The sequence below is a fragment of the Sphaeramia orbicularis genome, chromosome 9 (assembly GCF_902148855.1).
Source record: "Sphaeramia orbicularis chromosome 9, fSphaOr1.1, whole genome shotgun sequence".
Lineage (NCBI taxonomy): Eukaryota > Metazoa > Chordata > Actinopteri > Kurtiformes > Apogonidae > Sphaeramia > Sphaeramia orbicularis.
In genome coordinates, this window is record NC_043965.1 from 17,842,269 (window position 1) to 17,861,873 (window position 19,605).

The following is a 19,605-nucleotide window of genomic DNA, read 5'->3' on the forward strand; positions in this document are numbered from 1 at the left end:
ATTCCTTATAACAAACAACTGGTACGAACTGTGATTTTAACATAAATGTGCGTAATGAAAACTACATAAAAAGTCACATTTGTGTAAAATATATTGCATATTTTCTTTGAGATTTAGTATGGCTGAAGCACCATTGAATATCATGGAGGGACAGAAGTACTTGTTCTGTAACCCGCCACCAGGGGGAGATTAAAATGTCTTAATGCTTTCATGAGTGTCACAGTGTCCATCTTTACATACAGTCTATGTGTAGAAGTAAACAAATGCATGTTAGATGTTCTTTCCACTACATATTTGAAAAGGTTTGGCCTGTTACATTGCAAACTACTGACTGTACTTACTGGATCACATTAGACGGTGTCTTTTACATGTCATTTTGCATTCATTAAGCATATTAATATTCATCTATACAAGATACAGATGGGTCAAACTTTAAAGGAAAAACCTGATGGATTTTTTTTTCCCAGCATGATGATACACTTGTATGTAGATCACATGGGCTTACATAATGAGCTGATGAGTATGTAAATGATGTGAGTGCTTTAAACCTTCACAATCATCACATCCAAACCCAACTGAACAAATATATCAGATTTTGGAATGATGTGTTAGATAGTACTCTGCCTTTATCATTAAAACACCAAATGAGGTTCCATAATCTTACCCTGACCCAGCATCTTATCCAAGGTCTGTCCATACCTGAAAGCCTGAAACATCACCTACATGTGCTGGGTCTCCATATACTTGACACTGATTTGTTTGTTGACGAGTATGTCTCTAATGATGGTATATAAGCATGTGGTCCCTTTTCAGTTGAATTGAGCAAACTGAATGATTCTTTTGTTGCCATTATACTATTGTTGTTATTATTGGCATATTAGCAATGCATTTCCCTCTTATCCTCTGTCAGCCTGCTGGAAACATGCACATAAAGGTTCTGCATTGCATTTTTGTTTAAGCTGACTTTTTATTTATTTTTCTATGGCAAAATTCTGCCATGTGCTATTGAAACTAATTTTTTATTCTTCTGATTCTTCTTGTTTCTTTTGTGTAATGACTGACAGTAGCCTGCTGAAAGTTCTTGCAGTTGTCCAAACCGTCCAAAAAGTGCTTATAATAGGAACAAAATGGGCCGTGGTTCAATTTGATCTACAACCAGGATTTAGGTGTTTAGACCAGGTTGAGGTCTACAGATGGTTGCATATCTGCAGTTTTGTTTCTGAAACAAACGATTTTAGTGTGAAATCTCCCTGACCTACTTCCAGGTTGTGTTCTTTCTTAATTTTGCCTTTATGTTGCTCATCCTTCAACACCTTTGTGTGATCCCAGTCTAGGCTTGGTCGCCACCATGTTGTCCACTCCAGAGGGCAGGGTGGGAAGGAGATGAAAGAGGGGAGGAGGGCCATGTGGGTCTATGCTATAATCCCATTCCAGCAGGCTGAGCAGCAGCAGCTTGCGCCGCATTCCACAACTTCAGGGGCTTTTTTGGGAGGGGAGGGAGGGTAAGCAGCATTCCTCCATGGCCGGGGCCATCAAAGACGCCGCACAACATCAAAGAGCGCTCAGAGCTTAGGTGTTGATGACTGCAATCCTCCCCTCAGTCCACTTTTAGCAACCTCAACCCCTCTGCCTTCTAACACGCACAAACGCAGAGCAGCTCGACTGCTCCAGGTATGCGCACCCTCCAGCCGCCCTCCTCCTCAGGCTCACCAGCCATTCTGCAACAGCATTAATCATAGCTCATTAAGTAGTGACATGGACTTTTGTTTTATGGGGAGGATTGAAGAAGAGCAGGGGGAGGCTGGAGGGCATGAGCTGTCACTGATATTTTTATGGGGAGGATTGAAGAAGAGCAGGGGCAGGCTGGAGGGCATGAGCTGCCACTGATGTTTGGGGTGGTGCTGCTTGTACTAAAACATAAAGCACAGGAAGTAAAAGATGTTTGCCTCAAATTTATAGTACTAGAGTTAGAAAAACACAAAATATTTTCCGTTTTCAGATGTAGAGGTATAAAGATTTGCTGCTTTTTCAATGTTTTATGACTTAGAAAGCAATGTGTTCACTTGTTTAGAAAAAAACAAATGTTATTTTTGAGGAAATTGATCAATAAATCATTTGTCATTTGTGTCAGAAGTAAAGATTTTTCAGTTGAAATCTTGTGCGAAATATTTTAATTGTGGAAAAAACTCCTCAGCTGCTACGGTATGGAATTGTGCATTAATGAGTTTCATTTTCCTCTGTTTGTTACATTGTTAGTCATGCTAATTAATTCAGTGTGTCACCTTGATGCTGATATATAATATATGCATGTGTTCACCAACTTCTGTAATCATCCTCGTAAGGACAGCAGGCCTTTTGCATAAGGACACACTAATGTTTGCCTGCTGTTATTACTTTTATCTTTGCACATAGATGCTGTGATCTCTTCAGAGGAGGAGGGGGGGTGCAGTTGTTTCCACTCCCCTCTCTCTTCCCAAAATGGTAGCATCCATCCCAATGTTGACCCCTGAACTTTTGTCGGCCAGTCCTTTGTTCGTGTCACTCTGGGTTTTAAAGACTGAAGAGCTGAAAGTGACACCAGGGGGACTTTTGAGTGTGCGCGCATACACACATGCACACACGCCATTGACGGTTTCAGGATGCACTCGCAGAGAGTTAATAGAGTCACAAGCTCGGCGTCCTGCTCAGTGTTAAAGCTGTCAACCCCTGAGCCTTGTGCTACATATCAGGACATTTACATGATATTAGGTGTCCTCTGCCAGTGTCCCTCGCTCACACTGAAACTATGACACTTGTTTGCTTTGCCCGTTGCTATGAAGATGGCATGGAGGTGATTTTCGGGGGTCTGGATAAGGCGGGGGACAGCGATTAGTGTAGGGGGGGTGGGGTGGGGGAAAACAGAGAGATGATGACTGTAATGTGGCTCACATCATCAAACTGGCTTGCTTTGAACATGCCCTTGACCTAAAAAGATAATTCTGACCATCATCAAAGGATGGCAAAACAGAGCTCATTGTCCGACCCCTTCCTTTTCTTTTGACGGTATAATTGCCTCCCTTCTTTTTAAGTGTGATATTCCACAGTGAAAAAAAAATGTGTCTGATGTTTTACAGATCTTTGTCCTAGGACTGCTCCGTAGAGGAAACAAACAAAAAAAAGTTGTGACGCAAATTTTGCCTGATTGCCGATAACAGTGATACAGGATGTCACAAAACAGACTTTACAGCCAACAGCAAAACATATTATACAAACTCTTGCAACTTATTGGTGGAATAACCAAAGATTTGTGCACCACAAACAGACAAACCCACAATGTGTATTTTTTGCCCTTAGGTGTCTCTCAATCAAAACAGCAGTAGGTGTTGTCATTTGCTGCACATTGTTGATTTGACTTTTGTTTAATAAAGTATCTTACAGTTTTATTCACATCTCATTATGTCATTTTGTTGTAGTGAAATGGGCACAACTAATATTTGATGCCAGCATAATAATAAGGGATGAGAAACCATTGAAATGGATCCGATTTTGTGAAATTTGACAGTTGTTGGAGACATAGGCTAATGACAGATGTGCAAATCAAGGGAATATAAAATTTTCGAGATTTAGAAAAAAACAAAAGACTTCAATGCCTAAATTGTACATATTGTTAGTTTGAATACACTTACCAGGCTATACAATAAAGCTACAAACCAGCATTTTCTTTAAAATGCAGTATTTGGACAGATTAAGAAAGGCAAGTCTCATGGCACCATCTTAAAATAAAATTGTGCAACAGTCCTTTTAGAGCAGGGGTGTCAAACTCATTTTCTTTCAGGGGCCACATTCAGCCCGATTTGATCTCCAGTGGGCCAGACCATTAAAATAATAACAGAATAACCTATAAATAATGACAACTCCAAATGTTTGTCTTTGTTTGAGTGTAAAAAAAAAACAAAACAAAACATTAAATTATGAAAATACTTACTTTTATAAACAATCCAAAAAAAAAAAACCTGAAAAAACTGAAATTTAAATTTAAAAAACGTAAGAAAATTTAGTGCAATTTCAACAATAGTACGCCTCGACTTATCATTTCTACATGTGCATTATGGATCGGATCTACACAGACACTAAATACTTAGTAACAGGCAGAAAACTGTTAAATTTGTGCTTAATTTTCTTTAGACATTTCAGGTTGTTCATATTTGTTCAGGTTATTCACATTTAATTGTTTCAGGATAGTTTGTAAATGTAAATATTTTCATAATTTAATGTTATTTTTTTGCACTAAAACAAAGGGAAAAAAATGTAAGTTGTTAATTCTAGAATTTTTTTTGGCTTAATTGAAGATTTTTTTTTACTTAATTGAAAATTTTTTGTTTTTTTGCTTAATTGAAGATTTTTTTTACTTAATTGAAGATTTTTTTTGGCTTAATTCAAGATTTTTTTTTTTTTACTTAATTGAAGATTTTTTTTTGCTTAATTCAAGATTTTTTGCTGAATTTGCGATTTTTTTTTTTTTTTTTTTTTTGGCTTAATTCAAGATTTTTTCCTTAATTCAAGCTTTTTTTTTTTTTAATTCAACTGAAGACTGTGGAATTTTTGCACTTGTCAAAAACACCCCACGGGCCGGATTGGAACCTTTGGCGGGCCGCATTTGGCCCCGGGCCACATGTTTGACACCCCTGTTTTAGAGTATCCTGAGTAGAACCAGTCATGATACATAGTGGGTTTACCTTATTACCCAACCCCACTCTCGTCTCAAATCAGTGTAGACGACTCTTGTGTTAGTTTTGTCTTTATTGCTCTACTCCTTCAGTTAGTTTAAACTGCAAAAATAAAAGATGGATGGGGCAGCTTAGCTAATTGTTCCTTTAGTCCCAGTGGGGAAGACAAAAGGGAGGAAGTCTTCATTATTTGTGAGGAGAAGCAGAGGGATCCCTTACGGTGATAAAGTTACAGGAGGAGGAGTGTCAGCCCCACCTGTAGGGCCCTCCCAGCTGCTCCACTGTAACTGGATCCTGCTCCCTCTCTCCTCAAGGCTACCAGCCCCCTTTGAAGTTATTTCTAGTGCTGGGAAAGAGGGGCAGAAACTGACTGAGAGAGTTTAGAGGTGGTGTGTGTGTGTATGTAGTATGTTGGCGCATGCATTTAAGTTTGTGAGTCTATTTAAGCATGCTATACATAGAAGGATGCAATTCTAAACTCAACTCCAGATCCCCTCTTGTGCTTCTTGTCCCTCTTTGCCACAGTGTTGCAATTTGACATTGAACCTCTGTACAAAGATAAGCAAAACTCCCAGAAGGTGCACCATTTTTCTTGAGAGATTATCTGACTTGCTGTGATATTAAGTGTGTGAATCAACTTTACAGAAATCACAGAGGACCCCTTTTTCATATCAGTTTTTGGGCTTGGGGAAAAAAAAGTTTGCGAAGCTATGCAGCAACTTTTTAAAGAAGCAGCCTTTATTGTAGAACTTCCTTGCACATTTTATTAAATACTTTACATTCATTGCATTACCTTCCCCTTCTGAAATAACTGCATGATGTAATATTTCTAAAGCACTTCACATATTGTCCAGAAGAAATCTGTCCAAAAATAACTTCCGCTCAATGCAGAGGACTGTCTTTGCCTGGGGTTCCTTTAGAAGTCTTTTCAGTTTAATTATTGTCAATAAAATAGAAAAGAAAGCAGGCAGTCTTGTCACATCTTAAGACTGGTGGTAGCCCTGACCTGCCTGCAGTCAGGACAGTCAATTTAAATCCACCTGGCAAAGTCCAGATGTCTAGATGTGAAGCATACTCACCTTGTTTGCACCAAAAGCTTAACCTCATCTGAACTGAAATGAGTTGCTAAAGAAAGACTCGTTGTCCGTCTCTATTTCAGTAATGGCTTTTAGGTTGACTTTTGGATTAGGGCTGAGTGTCAGATTAGATTTTACTCCACTCTACTCCTAATATGATATTCTCTTCAGTTTCTTGACAATGGACCAATGGAGGATTGTGGAAGGATGGATGCCAGAGCGCCTGTGTAATCTAATGGGCATCATTTTAGAGTAGGACTGCACAGTTTTGGCAAAAAATAAAATCCTGATTTTTTTCCCCTAAAAACTCGATTTTCGATTTTTGGGTAAAACTACAAAAGACAACAGAAGTCAGCGTGTCGTTTTTTTGAGCAGCCCACAATGCAAGCCACTGCTCTGACCTCAAATCTGTGATGGTATCACATGATGAACCCACAGAAGTTTTTTTTTCTTCATTAAATCTATATTGAATGAAGTAGAGTATACAAACAATGTATACAACAAGAAAATAACATAAGTTTGCCAGGGGGAATACACTACAATAAAATGTCATCAGAGCAAATACTGTACTGATGGTTTTTTAGAGGCTTTTTGTTTCCAGATTTATCTAACAGCTTTAAATAAAGTTCAGCATCTTTTAAAAAATAAATAATATTTGGTTTTGTGTTTCAGAACGTACATTTGTGAATGAAAAATTTAGCAAGTAAGATGAAATCGATTTGATGATTTCCCGTTTTTAAAAATCGTCCTTATTAAAAAATCCGATTTCGATTTAAAATCGATTAATCGTGCAGCCCTATTTTAGAGTAAATCTAATTTCTTTTTCTTGTCCAGACATATTGATATTTGGAGAAAGATACAAGATTTGTAGATGATCACTGCATCTAATGAGGTTGTCTGGTTGATTGGTCATTAGTGTGTGTCTGTGCAAACCAATTCTACCTAACTTTAAATGAGGATGCTTCATTTTGACAATAGAACCTGCAGCCAATTAAAGCACCAGAAAACACCCTCCCCTCTTGGCTTAGCCCACCAGGGACTCATCAGACCTGTGAAAAGGATGAACCGGTGGAGAAAAGTTTATTTGTGTGCTTATTACCGAGAGAGCTGCTATTTGTGTTTACTGAGAAAGTTTGGAGGTTAAGCACCAGTAGTTTCATAATCGGTTAAAACTCGCTCTCATGTCTCCCTGCAGTGCACGAGTGCTGGGGTGGGGTGTGTGTGTGGGGGGCCTGGGGGGTGGAACTCCCTGCATCCTGACCGCCACAGTGTGCCGTTTGGGAGGGTGCTGCTGGTGGATGAGCTGGTGCTAATGTGGTGCTGACATTTTAAAGTTTGTGTGTTTTGGCTAACGCTTTTATGCTGTGGATGTTTACTGGATGTTGCATAATGGAGTGTCCATGTTTTGTGCTGGGTAGTGTACAATGCCATACTGTAGTCTGAAGGAGTATTACACTGTGTACATTTTGTAGACTTCATAGATACCCTGATTGTGTTTTCACAGTTTTTGCTACGTTTTTTTTTTTTTTTTTGCATTTGTTGTAGAGCTGCAACCGATTAATCGATTAGGTGCTTGAAGCAAATGCAAAAATTCACGATTTGATTAATCGACTCGAATTGATTGGAGGGAAATATTCTATTGCAGTCTTCCTGAACTGAAGCTTCTTTGTGCGTCACAATAAGCGTCCGTGTGAAACACAACAGTGGAACCAATGTTTAACAGCAGAGAAATGAGGGACACAAAGCTTTGACTCAGGAGAATTGTGGTTGAATAATTTTTTTGGATCACTTTGAGTCGATTAATCGGTTGAAGCTCTAATTTGTTGTGGAAGTTTCAGAAACAAAGCTGTAACCAGATAATTACTCCCCTCATAAGATATAACATCTTGGTCATCAATTCATTATTTTTTCCAGGCGTAACATGGCACTTATGCTTATTTTTTTCATCTAAGGTTGACAGAAAATATCAATATCTTCTTGAGTATCACAGCATTATGTTGGACACTGTAGGGGTCTAAACATACTTTCTGATTGACGGTTTTGTGGCAGGTACAGGTGATATTGCTTCATGTGGAGGGATTGTAATAAATGCAAACTCTGATCATACTGTTCATATTGCGTCATATTATCATACATACGTTGGTGCATTCTTCATCACGTGACAGTTTTCCTAAAATTAGATTCAATTAAAATACATATTGCATTGTTTAAAGTGTCACAATTTGTAGGACTGTAACCCCTGTATCATGATACATGTAATATTACTTGTTTTATACAGTTCTTTAGAATGGACTGGATTTATAAAGCACTTTTTTAGGCACTCAAAGCTTTATCTCCATTGTGCTATTTCTCTATGTGTCTATGGCATAGCAGATCGTTGCAACACTCCATCAGCAGAATGTGTCACTACAAGCTATTATTCACCTGGTTTCCAAGGAAATATTAGTAGAATAAATATGTTGCGTGTTTTTTTTTTTTTTTTTTTCTCCCATAGATGCACTGCCAATTAGTCTGCAGATGTACTTTGAGGTTCAAGACTGTGGAAGTAGAGCAGTGGGTGTCTTCTCATGTGCTTGTGTTTGTTGGTTTGTCGTCCTGAACATCTCCTGTCCTGGTCTGGAAAAAATCTGTCTCTGAGGTTGTGACTGAGGCTGAGAGAGACACCGCAGGTCTCAGGGGAGACTTGGTCTGTGGGCTGAGATCACACCCCCCCACACACACTCCTCCCACCCTCTTCAGCACTCCCATCCCTACAGCGCTCCACATAACCGCCCGCCACCTCTGCTGGCAAGACTGGTGTGTTATTCCAGGAAATTGACAATACTTCCCCCATATAGAGAGAAGATGGAGCACAGGACTGGGGAGGGGAACGTGGTGGCTGGGAAGAGTGTTAGAGGAGGTCGGAGGGGTCGGCTGAATTAAAGGCCTGGGGAGGTGGGCGGGATGCTTTTCCACCGGGGTGAATGAGTTCACGGCGCGCAGACGGTCAGTGAGAGATGCCACTGAGTTACCCCTCGGTCACCCATAATGTGTTTGAGGCTGCACCCTCGCCTCTACACACGCCTGTCCTCAAACAGAGAGATACGTAAACACATGCACGGCGTTGGGGAAGCAGGTGGGTGCGAGGACTGGCTTCTTGCCCAGGTTTTTCTTCTTCTGGGGGTTTTGTGTGCATGTGAAATAGGTGCCAGCTCTTCTTCCAAAATTCATAAAAGACAACTATGAACAACAGATCTGTCCGGTTAATCATTTCGCCAGGCTCACAAAGAACATCTTGTAAAAATTGTCTTTGGCTGATTCATGCTTCAGACAACAAGAAAGCATTCATGTCATCCTTGGTGTGACCTGAATACCCCTGCTACAAGTGTTTAATCTCAGTTCAGAGTAAAATATTGGTAGATGACTGATTAACAAGTCAAACAACAGAAAATGAATGGACAAAGCTTTGCTTTTCAGCAAAAATGCTGAACTTTTGGTTGTATCAGCTTCTAAAGTGTGAAGGTTTGACACTTTTCTTTGCTATATTCTGTAACAAATATAAAGCTTTTTGGGTTGGCCCGATGCCACACTACTTTATCATAAAATAAAATGGGCAGACCAAGCATTAATTCAGAAAATCCTCTGTAGATTCATCAGTATGAGGGAAAAACACAACTTCCAACGCTAAATGCTGGAACTTGAAATTTCACAGTTTATGTTTCAAGGAATTACATGTTCTGAATCCTTTAATGTCTGTGCATATATCAGTGTTTCTCATCCCATTTCCCTATTTTTTCCTGATGTAGGGAGTTTGTGGTGTTGTGTGAAAGATGCCTTGTTGTTATGCACAGTACATTAAGCACCATCTTTTGGCAAGTGCATATCTTTAAACGGCCGTGCAATTCAGCAGTTTCTTTGTGAATGTTAGAGTTTGTAGCCTACGAAATCACTTCTTCATGTTCAGAGAGTTTTTTTTGGCCACTAGTTCTAAAACATGAGAGGAGAGAAATCTTTTTGGAACTTTTGCTTTGTCACAAAAAAGATTATATTATTATATATATTATTATATATGTATATAATTTTTTTTTTGTAGCCCTGGGGTAGTTTCATATGGAAGTACAGATGTTTGGGGTGGTTATAAAATTTAAAAGGCCTGGAGAAGAACTTTGAAAAGTTCACTAAAGCAGAAAAAACAAACTTGCTGATTATTGCATTTCGTGTGTGTTAGTTTTTAAGCCAAAGCTGAGGTGCAAGTGTAGATAGAATTAGTGAAACGCAGATAGATTCACAGCTGTGCAGAAAAAAACAAGGTCTTTCATGCAAGGGCGATTATAGCATGGTGAGGGCAGTTGGGGGTACAGGGGGTGGGGGGTGTGGGAGGCATATGGGGGGCTGTAACCGGGGCCACCAATAATTTAGAGGGAGAGGAAAAGGGGGTGCAGCAAGAAGGAGGGGGCAGAAGAAGTGGTTGTTGTTTGATCAAAGGCTCAGCGAATTGTGTCACAGACAGACGGAGAAGAATGGTGTTGGATGGTGTGACTTGCATTTTGATTTCCTTTGAGAGCGTTGGGGGGAGTGGGGGGTCCCGGGGTGGGCGTTTATAGAAGTAGCACCCTGTTTTGATCCTATTACAAACTCCTATCACGTCACTTTTCTTAGATGAGGATGGCAGGGTCGGGCAATGCATGATCTTTATGAAATTTAATTTTAAATCTGATATATTCACTTACTTGACGATGTACTTTACAGCTTTCAAGACATTTTCACAAGAATATTAAACTTTAAATCACCACCCAAAACATATATTTATATATCATAACATTGTTGCTTGAAAAAGTCTCACGTGAGCAAGTGCTTTCTCTACAGGTGGTTTTGTTGAGAGGGTTGGGGGCTGGCAGGGGGTGTGGCCATCTTGAGTGACAGGTGGAGTTCAAATCCCCGCCAGGATTTCATTGAGAGTGTGGCCTGTGTAATGGGATATTCATGTGAAAGGCTGCCTCCCCCAGGGGCAGGACAGGCAGGGCAGAACAAGAGCCGCCCCCTTGTGGCACTACAGGGGCGCCGGATGCTCTTCACCCAAAAAAAAAAAAACCCTAGGTATGGAGGGAGCAGAGCTAAGTGGAGCAACCGGGTGTTTCCAGTGGGCTGCGCTTGTGTGATTTGGGGCCTAGAAGGGAAAGCTAGCAAGTGGAACACAAGAGAGGACAGTCTCTTGTCATTTTGTGTGTGTTTGAGTGTGTGTTTGTGTGAAAAAAAGGCATGTCTGCATATGAGCTTGTTCCTCTTTTGTGCACACGGCCAGTGGCTGTGACCCACTTCACTAGATGATCATCATCGTCCATCCAAACCCAGCTTCTTTTGCACTCCATCCCTCTGTCCATCAACGCCTACGTCAACATCTGACTAAAAAGACGAATCCCTGTGGTGGAGATAATGGAGCAATGACCAGCCTCTAAAATAACAACATGGTCCACAACAACAACCCTGCCCCATTTGGAGTGCAAGAACCCCCGCACAATGGCCCAGTGTTCAGGACCCAGGGGCGCAGGCGGGGCTCCCCACTGCCATCCAAGCTGTTAGACAAGCAGGAGAGAGAGACCATAATTACAAGCAGCTTTGCACTTCCTGGTCCTCCTTTCGATTGACTCAGACAGAAAGACAGATTGGGCCTCTCTTAAGATCACCTCCTACACTGAGTCATTCTTCCTCCTCTTTAGCAATGCACTCGTCTCGTATCTCGCATCAAATTCAGAGTGTTACATTTGTTGACTCGGATGTTTGGTATGCATCAGAGAATTGTTTCAGTTTATAAAAATGATGATTTGGGGGGGGGTCATGATGGGCAGACCTGACTGGGTTACGCTCTTTTGATCTTTGTGATTCCCTGCAATTTTGGCATCTTCCAAAGGCTGTGAGTGAAAGCGTGCTCTGAAATTATCATACCAAATGTGTATGTAATGTATACCTGTGCTGCCTCCCTGCTCCTGCCAGTCCCCGAGGCTACTATCTGCCTTGTGAACAGTCATCCAGAGCACAGTGGCCCTCTGCTCACCCGTGTTTACTAGAGAAAAAACAGCTTTGAGAGAAATGTGCTCTCAATCTGTGAAATATGAGCAGACAAGGTGATTGTATCCCGTAGATTTGTGAAAAGGGTTCTTCAACCAGTGTGACCTCGAACTCATCTTTTTTTTTTTTCTTGTTGAGCATCTCTCAAGTCGGGCATTTAGTTTTGAAAGATGAAGAGGATTTTGACTGACAGTTGGAGATTATTCTTCTATGCTTTCTCATGTGCACTGTGTGGGAGGCCTGAGTACGGTTCAAGGCTAAACACTCTTGTCCCCACCTTTACAATTCACCATCTATTTAGAAAAAAAAACAATGTAGTGTAGAGTGCATGTGGTCCTCCAGTGTGGAGGAGGTTGTAGACTTAGGGCTTCTGAAATCCAGTGCTTCTTCACTGGTACAGCTGCCAGTGTCCCTGTCAGATTTTTTTTTCCAAAAGCAGAGAGAAAAGATACATATCCAAAGCGGCACATGTCCACATTCCTTCTCTCTGTCTCTTCTTCCATAGGCCAGCTGATTTGCATTTGACCCTTTTACTCTTAGCTAAGTCCTCCCCAAAATCTCCTTCAGGCCAGGGGCTTGGCCCCTCTGTCCTGTGGCACTGAAGTAAGCACCTTGTGAATGTCTCTTCAATTGGCCTGCTACACAGCTAACCTGCTCCCAGTGTGATAAAGTGGGGTTCAAAGGTCAGAGGTCACTAGAAGGAGAAGGGTATCAGCAGTGGTCATCAACAGTGGCCCAGGGGCCAGAGCAGCCAAGAGCTCGGCGCCACAGCGCTGGCTGATTTGGGTGCTGTGGTCATTGGGTTAATAGGATAAGTGACCTGCAGCTCAGTTTGGCCCAGTTCTAATGCTAATACAGGAGCTTGTCTTTGCTCTGTTGCCAGGGTGGGAATGGATCCAGGATTTTGACCCCTCACTTGGCTACAGTTTTAATCCCATCTTGTTTGATCAGAGTTTGAAAGTACATCATTTTATGTAAATAAATGGCTTCTAGTGGTAGTAGTTTATTATTTAGTTTAATTTTACTTTTAGCTCTAGTTTTATTATTATTACTGTTATCACTGTGTCCTTCATGTCTTGTATTGTATTAGTACAAGTGCCATGGTTGTTAGCATTATCTGTTATCTGTTCATTTCCATTGTGATACGGACGCCTCATGGGGACACATACTAGACTAGCACATCTGCAAGACTGATGGCTGGACAAGTGTCAGGCAGTCTCTGTCAAAATGCACTTCACAGCTTCAAGTAATCTTAAATTTCACATTTTGTATCGACCCATCTTGCACTTTAAGCCATATTTTTGTTCTGAGTAACAGTTAAGACAATGCAAGTAAAGTAACGGAAGTGCTTTGAGATAAATCCTTTGAGATAAACGCTTTTGTCAGTTTGCAATTAAGGAGGCTGCCACCTCTTTTTTGGGCCCAGGGAGTGAGTCAGTGTTTGTGATGTCTGCCATCCTTTAGCTTTAATCTTCTCTAAAGACATTGTCTAGGCGCTGGCTCTGCAGAGCTGTTTTGGCACTGAGAAGTGGGCCAATTTAGTGGCCTTATGTGTAATGAGAGAACAACTTAAGATAGTCTGATAGACTGTGTGTGGTGGAGTGAAACATCAGCATCCCCTTTTTTAATGAAGGAAGATTAAACCTCTCCAGTTTTTTGTGCATGTATGCACAAACACAATAGAAATGGCAGTGCTATTAATCATTTGCAGTATATGCGGAAGAATGAGACTTATCGCACCTTTTCTTAAAGTAGATATTCACAATGAATATCTGCCTCGTCAGCAGACCCATGAAAGCACATAAATCCCCGTTTTGCTTATCTGCTGCTTTTCTTTGAGGCCGGGTAGAATACTGTACTCTGTGTTTAGATCCTGCATGATTTTTGCCGCACACAGCGAATACTTTAGAGACGTCTAATGCTCTTAAGCTCTTATGTTTCATTGTGGACAATAGGTGACAAGTAGATTAAGAATTGTTGTACTCCTTCAAGCAGGGGGGTATCTGAAGCAAGATTAGTCCAACTCTGAGCTGGTATTTTACCCCCCGCCTTGAGTAAATCTATGAAACAACGATGCCACAATCCTAAAACGTGATGTGTCATGTGGGACAGTCTTCATGTTCACACTCTCTCAATATTCCTTGTATATTCTTGTCAGGCCTGAGTTTGTGTCATTACTTTTCAAAACTATTATCCTCTCACCCACCAGTAATTTACCAACTAATGTATTTTTTAATCTCTTCTTTTCAGATGCATCCTTTGGGACTATGTAACAATAATGATGAAGAGGACCTGTATGAGTATGGCTGGGTCGGAGTGGTAAAGCTGGAGCAACCAGAGCTAGACCCCAGTTGTCTCACTGTGCTCGGAAAGGTACGACAGTGCTCAGTGGTTCAATCTGTGTGGGTTCTGTGTATGCAACACTTATAAATAGCTAGATTTTCTTACATCTTTTAATTAGTTTAATTAGATCATTTCATTTGCTGGTGATGTACAGATGTTAATTTTGTTTGAGGGGAAATTGCTATACACAGAAAATGAATCCCACTTCTGTAGAAATAGTGTTCTATGTTAGATATCACAGTTGTCACAGCTGGGATGAAAGTGTTGAATTTTCAAATGGAAGCAGCTAAATTCTAGTGTCCAGAGAATCTTATACAAAAGGAACAATAACCACATTACTGTTTGCTTGTTAAACACAATTGATCTTGCAAAATCTGTAGGGAGCAGATCAGGACAAACAAAACAAAGTATAACAATGCTCAGCATGATTTATTTGTCTCCATAAAAGTCAAGCAGGAATTTGTCTCCAATAAATGATGTGTAGACAGAACAATGACAGGAAGAGTCTTGGTTTTAGTTAATAAAACCTGTTTTAATAACTGAACAGGTTTTAAGAACTAAACAAAATTTCTGTAGTATTGTTGCACAACCTGTGTAATGACAATAAAGCCAATTCTATTATAATTTACAGTTGGTTGATAAATGAAAGGAAAAACCAGCATAAAGTAGTGTTGTGGAACCATGTGCTTTTACATGAACAGTGTGAATGCACCCAGGTGTAGATGTCCAAACTGTGCTGGAAGGAAGGACAGCATTCTTCCAAAATCCATTCTGAAAGAGACCACTCCCATCAGGTTTTTCCTTTAATTTGCCACCCTGCAGTATGTCTGTCTTTGTGTAGTCTTGCAAAAAAAAACTCAGGGACAGAAGATTTTGTTTTATTTATTTATTTTTTCTTTTACTTTCCATTGTTTTGAGAACAAGGTTGAACTAAATCCCTCCCTTGTCTCTCAACATGCCCCTGTCCCTCCCCCTTCCCTCCCTCCTCCAGTGCTCAGACCCCTCTGGAGTCTCAGAGTGGTATTTTATCATGCTTTAATTAAGTGTTCCTCTTAATGGAATGTACCAACATTCCCAGGAGGATGGGGTGGGGGGAGGTGGGGGACAGGCTGGCTATAGTCTCATTTATCCTGTGCATGGCCGGTGACAGAAAGAGAGCAGCCATTCATAATTTAAGGATCCCTTGTGCTGTATAGACATGCTAATGGTGCACTTTCTTCAGCGATGGTTACAGCTACATAGCCAAGACTGACCTAATGTTGAGCACTAGGGGTGAAACTCAATGCTACTCTCATATTTAAATGGTTTGTGTTGGGGTTTATGGGATCATATTTTAGGAACATTAAACGGTTTCAGAGAAAAAACACTTTACTTCTTCTTGTTACAGTTTACACAGAAATATGCCTTGGTTTAATTCTGTTAAAGTTTAACTAATTATTTACTAGTTGATTAGATAATAGTTTTCATCTCTCCAGTTTTATTTGACAGTACATATTTGTTGTGTAATATTTTTGAATTGCATGTACTTTCTATATTTGACTTGACAGTCATCTTAAAGGCATTTCAATACATACTGGCAGTAAATGTATCCTAAATTTTGATGCCAACATTTTTGGGTTTGCTGCTAATGTAGCCTCAGTTTTCCAGACCTATGTTAATGTTGGGCAATGCTGTAGATAGGCCTGTCAACATACACTGTCAATCTGGCACAGGAAGAAAATGGTCTGTTGTTTGGGTAGTTTGTTTTTCTTTAAATGAATCACTATCATCTAGGGTGGTGATATTTTGATTAAATAAAAAAAAAAATCATTTTTGCTCAATCTTTCAATTTTCAGCATGGAGTTGCTACTTCAGAGTTTGTGGTTCTTTAATGTAGAAAATAGGATTTTGTTCATTTATAGATCAGATAAGGAAGAAGAACACCCTATGGCAGGATTGTTCCAGCAAAGTACATCCTGTGTGTTAAATATAGATTGCCTCCAAACATTGGTTATTGGTCTATTGATTACTAATTATTTTGTATCTGTACTGGCCCAGAAAAACATATCAGTCGACTCTCAGCTCTGACAAGAAATTACAATTAGTCAAGTGAACACAGACAGAAGAAAAGTTGTTTAGCACTGATTAACAGATCTATAGCAAGTCATAAAGAGAGACAAGAAACATGGGGTAGATGGCTCGTCTTTTCGCATCCAACGCACTGTCAAAACGTGGCATGTGTCCTAGACAAGCAAGGTACAAGAACACCCCAAGAGTCACAAACATGTACCTTCCGCTCAGTGGAATTGATCAAAGCGCAGCATTTGGTGTTTTTCTAAGGGACACTGTAGTGATGAACCTTGGCCTTTGACCTTTTGGCCTCCAGCCAGCCTCCCTAACCTCTAGACCACTCTCTTTGCTCTGTGTTTACTCAGTCAGAACTATAATTAGAGGAGGGAGAGCCCATTGTTGCATCTTGACAGACCCTCGGCCGGGGCCCCGAACACAGCTGGGTGCTTTGCGTTGGCACCGCCACTTTTGCCAGGCCAGACGGGGTAGTGATTACCCCCTGCCTGAGGGCTAACTCTGCCCAGGCGGTGGGGTCACCATGCCCAGCCCTATTTTGGATGCTTTACCCACTTGTATACTCTCACCCCGCCTGGTCTGGCCTCAGGCTTGGCAGCCCCCGCCTCCCCATTGCCCATCCTACCCGATTGGCCCCAGACTGAACCCAAGAGCCCACTCCACTTTGCTGCCACTTTGCCACCAACAGTGTTAGGGTCTCGTCTGGTCAAATTAGATTCTGTTCAATTACAGAATCCTGGTGAATTTACAAAATGGGAATGCAGGAGTAAAAAAATGTTGTTTACTCTAATTCATGTCTAAATATAAAGTGTCTGGGAACACACGGGACCCAGCTGTACTTAGGAATTGGTCAACATGTAGTGGGCATTCCCTCTCCTATTTAGTTTGCTGAATGTAAGGGAGGGGCTTGCATTTATTTTACATGTCCAGTCTCAGTTGGCTGCTACATATCATCACCTACATAATGCAGAACTTCAGTTTTTTTGTTTTTTTTTTGCAGTGTACAGTATACCATACTCACAAATAATATAACATATTCACTGTGAGTTTCTGCATCCCTTTATGTTTGATATACAGAATCCCCACTAAGGACTTGCTGTCAAGATTTTATGAACATGATTTTAGCAAAAGAACAACTCAAGAACTCAGTCTCATCTCACTGTTGCACCAAGATATAGTGACATCAGCACATTTTAGCAGCAGAGGAAGAGGAGGAAAGGAGAGCAGTTGAGTTGTCCTTTGCAGTCCACGTGCAGACCTCACCAAAGTGCTGGCGTGTCAGATATATGTACACAGTTTTTTCCTGCACTTCCTGTCTGGTTCCTGTGAGAACTGCAGGAGTGTTAAACCCCTGACCTTTGTATGCCACAACAGGAGCCCCTCCTACCCAGCAGGAAAACCAAGAGTAAATTGGTTCCTACTGTAGCTAACTGTGTATGAGTCATTCTTGTATGTGTTTTTGTAGAAACCAATGATTTTCTTAGCGCTCTACAGCATTACAAGGTGTGGGAAGAGTATAGTTGTAAGTAGTTTCTTCTCTCAAGTTACAGCTTCACGTCTCTGAGGTGGAGGTGGTGTAAATCATGCTCATACCTCGGCACACTTTCATCTGTTCTCATTTTCGACTGTTTATTTACTTGGTTCACTGCTTTTCTGCTTGATTTTTCTTAGAAGTGGCCTCCTTCATCTTTTTATGGTAATTCTTCTGAAATATGAAGTCATGACACTGGCTTTTATTGGTGGCCCAATCTGTCAGGGTCTTTGTCACCACGCCAGTGAGATATCTCCTCTTTCAGTACAGCAGTGTCAGTCTATTGACCACACAGGGTCCAGGCATGTCAGCTTTTACCCTCTCATCCTGCCTGGTCTCTTATGACATCAACCCCTGAGCTTGGGGGAGACTGTGTGTAGGAGTGGAGTGGTGGTAGAGAGGGAGAGGAGTGGGCTTTCAAGGACAGAGGGAAGAGTATTCTTGGCTTCTTTGAGAGATTATGAAAGCGAATGTGTCTGGTTTGGCAAGTGGGTGGCTAGGATTTGTGTCTCACTTGGTACAACTTTTGCATAAGCATAAGCAGAAAAATGTGACCCATCCTCCCACACAGTCCTCTAGCTTCTGTAGAGCAAGCCTCTTGGCTGGCATAGCATGTAAAACTCCTTGGTATGTACTTGTTGTGTGTGGCCTGGCGCTGGCCTCGACCAGCTCGTCTCTGAACCGCGATCAGTTCCACCTTAAACACCAGCCAAAGACAACATTTCATCGCAGCGGAGCACAACTGGCTCAAGACCGGCCCGGCTGCTACAAAGGGCTACAGAAATAACTAGAGCAACAAGAAAAGTTTGAAGATCTTAACTGACATATCCTCCCAGAAATAAAGCTAGCTACTTTAAAGTATTTGCCAGAGGCACACAACCATAAAGAGTGCATACTATGTGGGAAGCTCTGTCTTTTATACACATATACACACACACACACACACACACACACACACACACAATGCTTAAACCAAAGTTGTCATAGAACAATGTACGTGGGCAGAGAAGTGTGTCTCTTTCTACTGTAGCCCTCAGGCCAGCACTGTAGGCCAGAGGACCAGAACAAACAGCTGCTGCTTCTTAGTGCTAAGTGGCTTTTGGACTCTGACCGTGTCTGGCATCTCAGTCAAAGCTGCAGAAAGGTTGTGCAGTGTGTGTGTGTGTGTGTGTGTGTGTGTGTGTGTGTGTGTTGGAAAGCACATGAGGGCTACAGGATGGTGTGGGTCTGAAGAAGAGAGAGACTTGCATTAAAAAGAAAGAAATGGCAACAGACAGATGAGTGTGATATTGCAGGCGGCTGGCTCTGAGCCTGCAGCCAGGTTAGCTGGCCTACACACTCAGGTGTGTGTTAGAGGTCGTCTGTAGGCCACGGCAGTGCCAGTAGGGTGTCATGCCACGGGGTCTGTTGTAAAGAAGCCTCAGTGTTGAATTCAACTGGCTGCATTTCGGCCTTGTTTTCAGACCACTTCTAATATAAAGCACATCATCTCTCATGGGAAGGAATATTGTCAGACCAGTAGGTTTGTTTGATGTGTGTAAGTGTTGCTCAAACCAACTCCATAGCATTTGTCAGTCTGGATAAGAAGAACAAGAAGGCTGACAGATCAGCTTGTGTTTTGATGCAGACTCTGAATGACTCACTCCCTCTGTCTCATCACTCTTTTCTCACTTGTTCTCTTTTCTTTCTCTCTGCAAAGACCGCACCAGAGTAAAGATCCTGTTTAATGAATCAAAAATTGCTATAGTTTTATTCCTGGCAGTCTCCAGAGTGTTTTGTTAAATTGCAGTGGAGGCACAGTAGTGATTGATTCACAACAGTTGCTTTTGCTCGATACAGA

The 19,605-nt window shown here is 41.2% G+C and overlaps 1 protein-coding gene across 2 annotated transcripts in view; it reads left to right on the forward strand.

The window, feature by feature from the left end:
• Positions 1-19,605, forward strand: part of znrf3 (zinc and ring finger 3) — a 78,292-nt gene that overhangs the window by 25,182 nt on the left and 33,505 nt on the right. For both annotated transcript variants that reach the window (XM_030143756.1, XM_030143757.1), the window contains exon 2: positions 14,078-14,200. In XM_030143756.1, the coding sequence (XP_029999616.1) occupies positions 14,078-14,200 (123 nt within the window). The remainder of the gene's footprint in view (positions 1-14,077; positions 14,201-19,605) is intronic.